The 14896-nt window shown below is 39.4% G+C and overlaps 1 protein-coding gene across 2 annotated transcripts; it reads left to right on the top strand.

Annotated features, from left to right (window-relative positions):
* The first annotated feature begins 1228 nt into the window (after positions 1–1228).
* LOC143128580 (GTPase IMAP family member 8-like) lies at positions 1229–12165 on the top strand. 2 transcript variants are annotated; one of them, XR_012987986.1, is made up of 8 exons: positions 1229–1433; positions 3660–4328; positions 7488–8252; positions 8636–8728; positions 8877–9059; positions 9963–10142; positions 11081–11581; positions 11754–12165. XR_012987986.1 is itself a non-coding variant. In XM_076289857.1 (7 exons), exons 1-7 carry the CDS (start codon positions 1370–1372, stop codon positions 11206–11208), a joined length of 2082 nt encoding a protein of 693 aa, XP_076145972.1. In that variant the 5' UTR covers positions 1229–1369; the 3' UTR covers positions 11209–12165. The 2 variants fall into 2 exon arrangements, 1 of the variants encoding a protein (XP_076145972.1); XM_076289857.1 differs by having other exon boundaries at positions 11081–12165.
* The last annotated feature ends 2731 nt before the right edge of the window (positions 12166–14896 follow it).

The raw sequence follows: 14896 nt of genomic DNA, 5'->3' as shown, positions 1-14896 counted from the left end.
TCCGATTTATTCTTGCTCAGATGTTCAGCATACTGTAGGCCTATGTCCGATTTATTTTCGGACATACAGTATTCTTGGTCAGATGTTCAGCATCACCACATGAATGTCCACGTACGGGCATTGCTATGAGACGTCTTCCTAGATCATCTGACAAAGATAACGCCACTGATGAAAAGCCAAATTATTATTTTTTAATACCTTTTTTTTTTTTACTCATCTTTACCAGGGGTGCCAATAAATGTGGAGGGCACTGTACACACTTCAAGACCATTCAGGGATTATTTTTTCATGTAAACAGAAACATCTAGATTATGTAATTTTGAGAAGTAGAGATGCATTTTTAGGGGTTTAATTAAAGTCCTTTTAGGCAAGTCCCTCTACTCTGCAGACATATTGAAACACTTTTTGGGCACTTATCGGGCATCTATTTCGGCAGATCACAACACATCATTGGCACAATGTCTTCACAACACTCCACATGATTGGCTCAATGTATTCACAACACACGACATAATTGGCTCAATGTATTCACATGTCAACGTTTTGCCACGGAAGGGGTGGGATAGACAACTGCCATATTGCCGTTACAAACTAACCCCATACATTTCTATGGAGGGTTTTTTGAGTGCTGTGTCTCCTCATTAGAAAGTCTCTGACAAAACAAAACATACAGGAATGGTCACAACATTGACAGGTAGGGGGAGACAAAACAAACAGTCCAGGTGGGGATCCTGACACCTTTATCAATCAAATTTTCCTTAAATAAAGATTTATTACTTACTGTTACAGTATGTTTTCATTATTCCATATATTTTTTGTGTGATGAAAAGTTATGGGAGTAACATAACTTCCAAGCTAAGAGAGCTTATTGATCAAATTTAGAGAGTTTTATCGAAGTTTGGGGAGACTAGTTACATAAGAGTAAGAAGTTAAGACCTCCTAACCTCATAAAGATATTGTATGGAATAAAAAAGTAAATAGATTGTGGAGCTTTGAGACATTCCTTTAGCCATTTAACCTTAAATGTATTATTTAAGTCAATGGAATTTAACAATTCAAAGGGGAGTCTGGAGTCTGTTGCAATATACCATCTCGCCAGATGGGAGAATTTCCCCAAGAATTAACCCTTGAGATTACACAATGTTGCTGTTAACAACTTTCTCTTATTTGCACAACAAGGAAATGCATAGGAGTTGACAAGAATCATCATGATCTGTTGACAGTCTGCCTATGCTTGACAGAGGCATGTAGTCAGTCTGGTTTCACAGAGAACCAGGCCAACATTTTCAAACAGCACAAAGGGGCATTGCAGACGGCACATTTCGAAGCTGCATGAAGGACTCTCCTAAATGAGCAGTTTATTGTAAATATGTGTGAGAAAAAAGAAAAGGGGACCGAAGTAATAGCTGAAGAGGAACATCACAGCCAGCATGGTAAGAAAACATCAACACAAAATCAGAACAAAGAGTTGTTTCACAAAGTTGACTTTCTCTGTATCAAGTTAGGAGACAGTTTCTGATACTTCTATCGAACCAGTCAAGAGAGGATGTAGTTTATAGTCACAGACAGAGTAATCAAAGTCTAAGCAAAGAATTTGGGAACTTTTGTTTGTGTTAGAACTCTATATGCACCAAAATCTTAGTTTTGTAGTGTAAATGAAGCTTGGTCAGAACTTGCAGGGTAAGTATACCTATAGGCATGGTAGTATGATAGTATGTTTGTCCTGGGCTTGTATTGTATGTAAGTAGGATTCACAAAAGGAATCATACATGTATTTTCATCATTTCAAACAGAGTTTGTGCCATAACATGTATTTGAGTCACAAATTAAGTGTTACAATGTAGAGCATGCCAATTGATGGCAGTCTAGCATGGACATTTTTCAGTTGGAGTGAAAATGTGGAGCTGTAAAAGTCCAGTTTCAGGAAGTGAAAGTCCTACCATGTATACCTTAACACAGGTGATTTCACTAATTAGGTGATGTGTTGTGCCGGTTAGAATTAGCTGTTTTAGTAAATGGTCGGAAGAAATATAGTAAGTTAGGAGTTTTGCGTCCTGAAGCCGGAAGTTTACACCTCTGCGTGGCTGCAATGCCGGCTCACAGTGACGCAAAGGTGTAAACTTCCCTCCCGCCCACTCACTCAACCACATGGTTACTTGCTCAACCACACTTATAAGTGTGTGTTTTTTTGGTAGAACATTGGAACAATTTTGACTGTGGTGTGTACATGTCCTCCCAAGTTCATTAAACACAAGGCATCTTTCTGAGCAATGTTGTTGGGCAATGTTCCTGAGTATTTCTGTTCTGGCACATTCCTTTTGATATTGGGAAACTTTAATCCTCAGTAGGCAAATTAGCATGATCATGCAATCGGAACACATAGACCTTAAAACAATATCCAGCATTCTGGGCAAACATTATACTGTATGTCAGTGTACCATGAGTTTAAATTTGTTCTTTTAAAGTAACAGAACTGCATTGGGTTGCTTTAAGCCCAATAGCTTCGGTGGTTAGTTTGTACCACTTGACAAGTTCAGTGGTGACTTTGAGTACATTACATTACATTACATTTAGCAGTTGCCCAAAGTGACTTACTGTCAACTTTATTACAAGGGATTACATTGTCCCCGGAGCAACTTGGGGTTAAGTGCCTTGCTCAAGGGCACAACGGTGGAAGCCGGGAATTGAACCCATGACTTATCAGGCTACCGCACGCTAGCCCAGTTCCTTACACTACCAACGCGAGTACATCTCTGATACAAGATGTAACAGGTCATCATAGTCGATCTATTGACTGATTACTGTTTACAGATTACTCCCCCAGTTACATTTTAGTTTGTGCACCCGGTCCATTTGTATCATAAACACAAGCTTCTATTTACCAGTAGTGATGCCGCAAAAAAAGCAACATCTATTTTCTGGTTTTGGAACGGATAGCGTTCACACCAAAGTGTGAGAGAGAACCGCACTGAGTTCTAGCAAACCGTACCTCAGACCACTGTTTTCTGGCTCAGTCGACAGAATTAGTATACTGATGAAAGAATAGATTAAATAGCCAGATATGGAAGGTTTGCAAAGTGATCTCATACTCCCTTTAAAGAGTATTCTTTGTACTGTATTTTGAAAATAGAAACATACAGTAATTTATTTTTATACAGTACATGTTGTGGCTGCCGTATTTTGTAGTTTATTTTGATAGACTTTAAATTAGTGTATTTGATATTTTATTTTTAAAATATATTTTGATGTGTGTTATAACCATCCCTGGTTATAGCATGTCAACCTTAAGCTGCTCTATCAGCATATCAATGGGTTATTGAGGAGTGGCTCCTATGTATACAGTACCATCAAGAAAAATGCTTGTACAGGGATCCAGCACAACTATTTTAGGCTACTAATGAAAAAAATTCCTCTTTTTACTTATCTTTACCAGGGGTGCCAATACATGTGAAGGGAGACACTTCAAGACCATTTAGGGGTTTTCTTTTTCATGAAAAAAAAAACATCTGGATATGTCTGTATATTTTGGGATGCAGAGATGCATTTTTAGGGGTTTAATCAAGTGGTTCAGGGGTTTAAGATTCCATACTTTCACATGTCCACCACCTCAAGTTTTTCGTTCTTGGTTTAATTGTTTATCTTTTGCCTGTTTCTTTCAGAGCTGAGAGTGATTGTACTTGGTGGTAAACAATCTGGCAAGACGTCTTTGATCAACAGAGTGCTCAGGGATTTTTCACCCAGGGAAATAGCAGTTGAGAGAAGAAAAGGTGTGGTCAATGACAGGTCAGTTGTCATGGTAGACACTCTTGGATGGTGGAGGAACTACAAGTTGATTGACACGGCAAAGTTCATTACGCTGAAACTTCAGCAGAGCTTGTCTCAGTGTCCACCAGGACCGCATGCCTTCGTCTTGACCATCAGAGTTGATATGATATTCGATGAAGAAAATAGGAGATCTGTAGAGGAACACATGGGGCTTTTTGGGGAGAATATTTGGGAACACACCATAGTGGTGTTCACCAATGGAGAATCTCTGGAGGGTAAAAGCATAAAGCAGCACACTGAGAGTGAGGGGGAGGCTCTGAAGTGGGTATTAGAGAAATGTGGGAATAGATACTGTGTCTATGACAACAAAAGCAGTGAGGATAACCAGGTCACAAAACTACTGGGTGAGATAGAGAATGTTATTAAGATTAACATAGGTGGGTACTTTAAGCTTGATGACAAATATTTATTGGAGGTTGAAAAGAGGGCAAGACTTGTGAAGGAAAAAGCAAATGGCAGACTCAAGAGGAGGATGGAAAAAAGAGAACAACTGAAAGAAGAAGGTAAGATGTTCTTGAAAAGAAACAATCCACTCTGCATTTGAGAGATGGACATCTCAGCCAAATATTTACACACAATAGGCCTCATTCAACAATATCTTCCTAACGGAATTTTAACTGCATCAAAGTGAGGGACTTTTGCGTAGCCTTGAATGTTCTCTGTCCACTCAGTTGTTAGGTCATGACGCAATAATGTGCCAACAATTCTTTTTCCAAGTGGGTCCAATTACTCTCAGAGCCGCTCGCCACTACTTTTTCTGCTATTCAGGGGTGCGTTTCCCAAAACCATAGTTGCTAACTTAGGTAGCAACTATGGTTTGGGGAAATGCGCTCCAGAGTAGTATTTAAGAAAATTGTTATCATACTACTCACTTGTTGCCTCAACCTAAATCCTATTTTTCATGGAGGCCTGGATGTTACTGATAATATCATCTGGCTGCACAGCTACAATCATAGGCGCCGATACCGTGGGTGCTCCGTCGCTCGAGCACATACGGAAAATATCGAGCACCCACGTGTGCCAGTTTACAGTCCCGGCTAAATTTACATTAATTTAAAATCAAACATCGCAGTTGATGTTAAATTCAGCATCTCTCATAATGTGATTGGCTATGTTGCTGTCAATCCCCTACTCCATATCCTAACCACCAATGAGAGCGTCTCTCGTATGAAAATTCATGACACTTCCCACCTGAAGAATTAACACAAGGCCATGTCGGGTCTTTGGCCCCGAATGTTTAAAATGTATATAGCCCTGAATATCATTTTAAAAGTAGTCTGACAAAGCTTATTGTTTTGTGACACAGCTAAACACTGGTACCTCATAGAACGTCTATAACATAGCCTATTAATGAGATGAGGTGGTCCCAACTCGCAAAAGTAAAGCAGGTAAAAAGAACTCACGCAAATCTAGCCTAGGCTACAACACCCAGACAGCTTCATGCGCAGGGGAGAGAGAGAGCGCGCACAGGTGTTTTATGATTGTTGGCTTCTGATGGTATCTTGCTAATTCACTGAAGAAAGACTTATGATTATGGATAGAAAGAACATTCTGAAAAGGAAAGGAGTAAGACAATGAGGAGCAATGCTATAGTGGAATACTCATGTTGCTGCAGCAGATAGAGTGCCACTGACAACATGACTGCCTCATAGGCTCACAGGTTGGTGAAGGAGAAAGCTACATCTACTGTAGCTGAGCCCAGTGACTATGCTTTTGTGAGAAGGCACACCATTCATAGGCCTAAGAATATCCCTGGCAGACCTTTACAAAAAATATGATACCATACACGCCTTTTACACCAGTGTAGGATATGGCAAAGTTTGAGAACCACTGCCTCCACTTACTGTCGTCCAATGCACACTTCTGAATGGATAGGCTATATCTCGTTTTTTTAACAGCGTGATGTCAACACGAAATGTAATTTTTGTTTATAAAAACAAAGCAAAGTGTTTTTCCTTTTAGTTTGGGTTAACGCTATGTCAATTAACCTTCTGAGTTACCTAAACTGTTCAGGAGTCAAATGACGGATCATGCGTGATTTAGGCTTAGTGTAGGTGACACAATAAAACAACTATGAAAGTGCACAAAAATTGTGCCTTTGCTTAACAGCATTTAAGATATGTCCTCGGGGGTGCCGCCCATGGACTCCCACAAACTGTATTGGCGTTTTGTGTGTCGGCCGCTGTTGATTTCCTAAAGTGTTGAAATGCATACATTACTTCTCAAAAACCGCATGGCAACAATACACATGGGCGTTGGTATCAGGCATTTAATTGCTTGAGCACCCACCGACGGAAACATAAATCGGTGCCTATGGCTACAATAATTACTCTATTAGAGTTAAGCGATTTAGTTTTACCCTCACTAAAACAGAAGGTGATGGTGACAAGGCTTACAGGTTGTGAAAACCAGCTGGCTGTGCTAGTAAGTGTTTTTGGACGTAAAAGCTGTTGGCCCGTGACGTCGGACTTAATAACCAGACACTGAAACTGTTAAATATGCCCTTCTATTGCGTCATGCTTTGCAATGTGGCATGATCTTTTCAGCAGAACTTTTGCCAGATACCTGAGATGGGTCTCACTGCAGAACGCAATATCCATGGGGTGAAGCTACATCTAAATCCAACTCCTCCCACTATATCCGTGCTTGCGCCCTACCGTACATTGACATGATTCTGTAGGTGGCGGTAATGTACCGAAGTGTGCCTAACATGCCAATAAACGCTCACAAGAAGAAAAAAAAAGACTGCATACTCTTGTACAATCACTATACACATGTTATGTCCCAACAAAATACAGATTTATGTGCAAGTTGTACAAAAAGTACTGCATAATTATTTTAGTGACCACCACACACAGGATTTAGTTCATATTTTCGCTTAACCTAGCATACAAAGCTAACTAGCATGCCCATTCTCTGCCTATTGTTTAGCTAGTGCACTAAAAAATAGAAACCTATTGTTTCCAGTCTGTTTTTACTAGCAGCTTACGTTAGCTACCCAAAACGGCCCAAGTAAACACATATTTGTATTTTGTATGAAACATATTGCCTTGTATCAACAAAATATGACATGGACGTATGCATTAATTGACATTAATAAGTCTACTTGTTACAGAATTGTTTAATGAACTTATTTTAATCCTCGGTTGGTCAGCCGAACCAAATCGGTAGCAACAAGCTAACAACCCCGACCCCGACCAAGATCTTCAGGCATATCCAACTCCGCCCACTGGACCTAGATCCAGCTTCACCCCTTGGATCTTGTGTTCTGCAGCGAATCCTACTTCAGATGCCCCATTTCTATTTTCTTTCTGTCACATTGTCCTGCTATTTTGAATGAGGAATATGACGCAATAGTGCAACATGCTGAATGAATTCAGTTCGGACAGAGATGACTCATTGCTAGGCCAAAATTGAACACTGGCATGCAGTTAGGATAAGCTGTAACCTAAGAACAAATCCCAAATAAAATGTCATAACTGAATTCCAGGATCTTTGTGAAAAGTGAATACATTTCTTCTCATGAAGGGTTGGTGAATGAGGCCCAATGTTTGTTTTTTGTTTTTGTATATGAATCTGAACATCATAAACATACTTTTATATGATATTATGATGTCAGTCAACGGTAGAACCTTTTCTGAAGAGATCTCTTGACCCTTCAGCCAAGATTCAGTCCCTACCAGAAATCAGGATGCTTCTAGTGGGGTGGATAAGCTCCAGAAAAACTTCAGCAAAAAATACCATTCTAAACAGAGAGGAGAGTGTCACCAGGAGGACCATGGCAGCTGAGATACAAACTGGAGAAGTGGCAGGACAAAAGGTCTCTGTGGTGGACACTCCTAGCTGGTGGAAGTACTTCCCTGCCCACTACACTCCTGGATGGGTGAAGACGGAACTCCGAAAAAGTCTGAGCCTAGGCTCTAAAGCTCCCCATGCCATACTCATTGCAGTTCCAGCAGACACAACCTTCCTTGAGGAACAGAGGAAGATTACTGAAGACAACATGAAGATGTTTGGTGATCATGTCTGGAGACACACCATGGTGTTGTTCACTTGTGGAGATCGGCTGCGAGACATGAGTATTGAGGAGCACATTGAGTGTGAAGGAGAACCACTACAGTGGCTCATTGAGAAATGTGGGAACAGATATCACGTCTTTGACAATGTCAACAGAGGAGACGGGTCCCAGGTTACAGAGCTGCTGGAGAGGATCTGGGAGATGATAGCAGGAAACAGCTCCTATACTGACACCCAGAACACAGAGGTGAGGGAAACATTAGAAGAACCAGAAGGGTTGGGTGTAGAGATGGGAATGCTGTTAGATAAAGAGTGGAATGCAATGGACAAAATAATGGAGGAGAAGATTAAAGAACTATGGACACAACTGCTTGGAAAAGGAAACCAGAGCATGGATGCTGTTGTGAAATGTGAGTATAGCGTATGTAAAAGCGTCTTTGAAAATGTTGTTAGGATTCTGAGCTAAATACTGATAAACACACACACAATTTAATTTCATATATCAAATTATTTTTTTAAATCCATTCAAAACTGACAAATTCATGTATTAGGGCTAAGCTACACCAGGCGCGTAACTGAAGCGTTCCGTTCGTGTTGCGTCTGCTGCAACAATTAGCTTCCACTATAATCAATGGAAGTAGCTACACCAGAGGTGGTAGCGGCACGTAAGTTCGGAAAAAATAGACCATTGTCTAAAATGGATTTTACGCGTCGCGAACGGAACACTTCAGTTACGCGCCTGGTGTAGCTTCCCTGTCAGTTGCCAGATTTAAGTTTTATCTTCCTTTACCAGTTAAGGAAAATGAGTCTTCAGAAAACCAAACAAATGAAAAACCACCAGAAAGTCCTAACACTTCAGCCCCTGGGGAGGGGACTTCTAAATCAGGTCCTTTCATTCATTTATTCATTCATTCTACTATGTCATCCTTTAGCAACAGAGATTCCAGTTGAAATTATTGTATAGAATATGTCTAAATAATAGAATTGCAGTAGCTAAAATTGAGCTAACATGTTGTGCTTAATATACACTACAGAGGCTGGAGACAAAACATATCTATCAGAAGAGGACCAACATCACCTCTCAAGACAGACCAGTGAGGTGCACTCTGAACTTATGGAGAAAATTAAGGAGACCCTTAATCGAGAATTCAGCAGACGAGAGATATTTTTCATGGAAAGAGGTTCTGGAATAATCCAGGAGATGAGCACATCACATGGTGAGCAAATTCTTTGACCTGTATGAGCACTAAGGCTTACTCTGATCAAAAGTAGGTAGCCAGGTTCTTTTTAAAGGAACACACCTACTTTTGGGGAATCATGTCGTTTTGTACATTTATTTTTGACCTTTGCCAGCCAAGATTCCATTTGAAATTATTGTAGGGAATTGTAGCCTTCTAAATATGTAATAATAGAATTGCAGAAGCAGTTGTTCTGTGCCTTAAATTGATCATTCTTTTGAGCATTGGCACTTCACTGATTGATACCACTAGGGGGACATCGAGAGTGTCCTTTGACCAGTCAATGCCTCTGGCATGACCTCTATGACCAGGCAATACCCTGGCATGGCCTCTGTTATTGGTCAATGCCTCTGGCATGACCTATGTGATTGGTCAATGCCTCTAGAATGGCCTCCCTTACCGGTCAATGTCTCTAGTACTAACTGCTGGAGAGTGCTACTAGGGGAATCTCCAAAGTTTGTTTCTCCAGTTCCAATGACCTGTCTGGTGAAAGACTTGTTTCAAGACCTGCTCATGCTGAAATGATCAGTGTTACTTGATGGCAACACTGAATGGTCACAAAGACCAAGACAGAGGTACTAGTGGTACCAGCTAGTGTATTATGTACCACCTTGTATAAACCAACTGTATAGTCTACATTGCACCATATTTCTTCCTGTCTATGCACCACCTGTCAATACTTTGTATATCACATTGCACTGTTCTGCTTTTTTTTTTGCACTTCTGGTTAGACACAAACTGTATTTTGTTTTCTTTGTACTTGTACTCTGCACAATGACAATAAAGTTGAATCTAATCTAATCTAGCGTGCCAGTGCTTACAAGAACACCATTTAGAGCTACAACCCACTCTCTAATATTGTGTGCTTAACATATACAACAGAGGCTGGAGACAAAAAACATCTATCAGGGGAAGACCTACATCACCTTTCAAGGCACACCACTGAGATGCACTCTGATCTTCAGGAGAAAATTAAGGAGAATCTTAATCGAGAATTCAGCAGACGAAAGACAGTTTTCATGGAAAGATCTTCTGGAATATTCCAGATGAGCACATTTCACGGTGAGCCAATTCGTTGACCTTTATGAGCACTGAGGCTTACTCTGATCAAAAGCAGGCAGGTAGGATTTAAAGATGCTCTAAGAACGGTTGGGTAACGTCACTTCTAGCTAGCTCGTCCCTACCTCCTGTGCAACTGAAACTGACATGAACGTGCATCTCATCAGTGATTGGCTGTAACAGTTTGTTATGTTTCATGGTCTAGGATGGACCAGACTGTTTTTGTTGCCATTTTTGGAGCCTGGGCTGTTTACAGTGACAGCATTTTACAGTGTATTCAGGGGAAAGGCAGCTAACAGATTGTGAGATGTTTGCTGTATGTTACAAAAAGCTTAGAAACCGCATAACATGACATAGAGCATGTTAATGGAACATGCCGACTTTTTTTTGTTTATTTGCCATCTACGCCCAAGTTAGATACAGTAAGAGGATACTCTTCTTGTCTCTGTGCGTACAATTACTCCATCTGACACACCACCGTTAGCCTAGCCTATTATTCATTGAAGTGGGTGGAACCAACTACCCAAAATGTACAAAAACATTTTCTTATTTACATGATGTGACTTGTGGAGTTACAATGTGTACAAATACAAATGTAAAATGAGACACAAAGTTCTACGCAGATATATACTTGGAAATATATTATCATGTTGGCGAAGCATTGTTACTGATAGATAAATAGATAGATAGATACTTTATTGATCCCCAGGGGAAATTTAAGGAAATGTGCAGGGATTTGCATATATAGCTAAACAGCTGCATAAATGGCAACATAGCATTTGTGGCCAGTAGGCACAGAGCAAACCACAACTCCTGGAAGATACATGCTATCAACTGATGCAACTGGATTTTGGCCTACATAGCCCACCTCTCATACCCAAACATGCAAGTCTCTGAACATATTGGTTGTTTGTGTTCTGTATTTCTGATTTGTTTTCTAGATATGACATCAGAACCTGATGAGCAAGAATTTCAACAAGCAAGAAAAAAAGTGTGCAGGTGGCTTTTAAGATCCTCTGGATTTGGATCCGAAGTGGAAGATGAGGACATCAGATGTTTAGATGTTTAGAGTGACAAGCATGGTTGCTATTGGAAATCAATTGTTTAAAGTAACACTGGAATTCCCCTTTTCTTCAATTCCCAACATTCCAACATTCCCAAAATTCATTTTCCCAGTTCATCTAAACCCAACAAAAAGGGTAATGTTCCTACTTGCCTACTTGCGACAACAATATCACAAAGTACAATACTGGGTGTTCCAAGCTGTTAGAATCTACAGCATAACCTGTCAGGGAACATGAGACTCAGCATCATCTCCCAGATGGGGTCTTATCAGGATAACAAACAAAGGTCCATGCTGTGGTCAGGAAGCAAACTGAGGTGTAAATGACATCAATCAATTGTAATATGGACATGGGGGTAGACCATTAAGAACCACTCAGGTACATATACCTTCTATAAGTGATATTTTTTTACGTTTTAGAGCCTAAAAATGTCATGTTAGTGGCATAACGTGCACTTATTGCAATGGAATACATATACATGTTTACATTTTGTGATTTATTACTGTAAGTGAAAAGAAAAATGTATCATTATTTTTAAATCCCTCTATAGAGACTATTGGGAAACTGTTGCTGTTTGAGGATCAACTACCAGATATTACCACTTTACCACAACAATTGGTGGATACTGTGTTGTGTTGTTACCATGGTTTTTCCCCATTATTACCATGAAACTACCCTCTTATTACCGATCTGTATATGAAGTGCTACCCACAAATTCATTCAGTCATTACTGTTCAATAAAAAAGAGACATTGGCCTTATCCTTTGACCTTGACATTAAAATGTATTTTGAAATGTCCGTATACTTTGATCCTTTGACCTTGACATTAAAATGTATTTTGAAATGTCCGTATACTTTTGACTCCCTGTATGTAACGATTTATATTTATTTTACATTGCAGCGTTTTATGCAGGTTTAGTAATGTTGCACAATAAATTGAAAGACATTTTGATGTATCTTAACCTCAAGGTCAGATTACTGTGAATTGAACCAGGCATTTTGCATTGTACTTTTCACACTTATTGCTAGTCTCAACAGACAAGAGCTTTGTAATAACAGTGATTTTTTCCTGCCACTTTACATATATTAATTTAGTGGACGCTTCTATCCAAAGTGCTTTACATAATGACAATTATTATGCAAGGGCCATTGTCCCCGAAGTGCCTTGCTCCGGGGCCCTTGCAATATAACATATGCAATACAACGTTGGATGATTCTACAGTGTAATCATATGCGGCAAATACGGTATGTTGAAATAAATAGCTTATTTCCACCATAACAGGCCTATAAATGATATTGTCAACATGTGTCAGTATGTAAAAGGCCCTTATGGAGATATTCCAGAAATATTCTTTCAATATCTTAAATGGCCCTGTGAAATGTAGTGAGTGACCACGTCGAATCAGTCTCAGAGCAGTGTTTACATGGAATGCTAGCGAAAAAGCTAATGCTAGGATAAGGCTTGGCTAACTTGGCTAACAGATTTCATTAATTTCTAAAGCAGTGTTAGAACTTTTTTGACAGATGGGATATTACTATAATTTTCCTATGGAATTTGTTATCATAAGTCAAAGAAAGAAATGTACATTTACCTCACAAAACATTGAGTAATTATTAGTCCTTCAGTTTTGTCTCTTGACCTTCTGCTCCCATACTTTCTGCTTTTTGAGTCACGGGGGAAATTGTGCAACTGTTTTCCGCATCCCAGTCTTGCACTGCAGTCACACACACAACAGTTTGGCATTTAAAAAAATAAATAATAGTAGTTTTTTAATAGTTTAGATATGTGTTCTTCTGTTCACTGTACTATGTCAATTGGGATCTGCTGAATGTTGGGATGAAACACATGACCACCTCGGAACCAATCACTAATGGGATAGCCCAGAACATTATTCATTTTCATTTTATTAAAAGAACTGACTATTTCATAAATGTTCAGTAAAATCAATTAAATTCAGAGGTCAAACATGTTTTTTTAACACTCTTTTTATAAATGGGCACTCACAATCCCACGTCACAAATACCCAACCACCCACTTCCAAACTCATGAGTTTCTGCAGAAAAATAAAACCTTGGAGGTCACTGAGGCCTCTCTCACATATCTCCGTCCAAATACCTTACATTAAAAATGGCAAAATACTAGAAATCTAACTGAAATCACCAGAAGCTCGCGTTGGGCCGTTTTTACCATCTAGAACGTTAACTTTGTCTAGTCGAACAGCGTGTCGTCCATTATCCCTTACTTAAAGACTTTACTTGATATTGCTTCAAAATTATTATTCCGTCACATCCTGTTGCATATTTTAGAGGTTTTTGAGATGGATGTTTTTAAAATTATTAGGGCAGCGAGAGACCACAAAGGACAGATGAAAGTTCAAAACAACTGTACAGGGGCCATATTGGATTCAGCTGAATCTACCACTCTACCATAAAGGCCTGATTGGTGGAGTAATGCACTGATGTTTGTCTACATCATGTTTGTCTACTGATTTTTGTGAGATCATCTCCCTAGGTTAACTTATGTTCTCCCTCAGTGGTCCAGTGCTATCTCACGCTGTGCGTGCACAATATAAAACTTGAATTCAGTTAAACTATCATCAGACTATCCGCCCTACTAGTTTTTCGGCCGAGGTGTCGTTACTGGTGAAGGTTGCCGACCCCTAGATGGATAAATGGAATCCTGGTCAATATAACTTGGCTTTTTTAATTCAATATTCAATTCACCTCCTTGGATATTTTCTCCTTTTATTGCTTTTATAAATGGAATCCTGGTCAATATAATTAGGCTTTTTTACTTCAATATTCAATGAGGTAGATAGATAGATAGATAGATACTTTATTGATCCCCAGGGGAAATTCAAGGTATCAGTAGCATACAAACAACACACACACATTCACTAACAGCAGAAAAAGTAATTAAAAGTATATAATATAAAAACACAACTAAGCAATAAGGACAGTAGAAGATAAAGAATATACTAAATATACTAAAATACAAATTATGCTAACTAACACTTAAAGCAACACCAAAGAACTTTCCCTCTGTCGCACGCATGCTATTTGTTTATCCAGCACCGGCTTTGCAAATATCCACAGACAAGGTAGAATATTTTGCATGACTTATAAAAGTACGATGTATTGCGACAGATGCAAGTCAAATTTGTAGTTTCTTATGTCTCATTCCATCGAACTACAGATCCGCTACCCGATCTGGCAAACTTACATAGTGCGGTTATAGCCGATAGAGGGCCGTGAAGCGAATGCAGAATTGCCGTTCACCTTGTTACGAGTTGATGAACCACTGAAACGATTTTGGAAACATTATTTTAAGGTATAAAAAACTCTTTGGTGTTGCTTTAATCTAAATCAATTCTAAAAACAGTATCCAGTGGTGATTAATCAATCAAGAGGCACTTGCAATGACTGAGGCAGGGACTGAGCCTGTGATTCTCTGTGCATAGTAAGGTAAGGTAAGGTGCTCTGTGTGAGTGAGTGTCATGGTGATAGTGCAAATGAGTAAGTCCAACAGTGCAACAGTGCAAGAATAAAGTCTATATCTATATATCTATATATATAACTATTTTAAGAAAAGGTATAAGTGTGGCCACAGTTGGCAAGTGTGGCATGGAGGAAGGGGTTGTGCATATGTGCTAATGTGCTAATATAGCACGCAAACAGTGAGGCAGAAAGACA

The sequence above is a fragment of the Alosa pseudoharengus genome, unplaced genomic scaffold (genome assembly GCF_046254945.1).
Source record: "Alosa pseudoharengus isolate Yale_2024_CS ecotype anadromous, Long Island Sound unplaced genomic scaffold, YU_APseudo_1.1 YU_APseudo_1.1_scf_1, whole genome shotgun sequence".
NCBI classification, from domain to species: domain Eukaryota; kingdom Metazoa; phylum Chordata; class Actinopteri; order Clupeiformes; family Clupeidae; genus Alosa; species Alosa pseudoharengus.
This window is presented reverse-complemented; position numbering and strand designations above follow the sequence as displayed.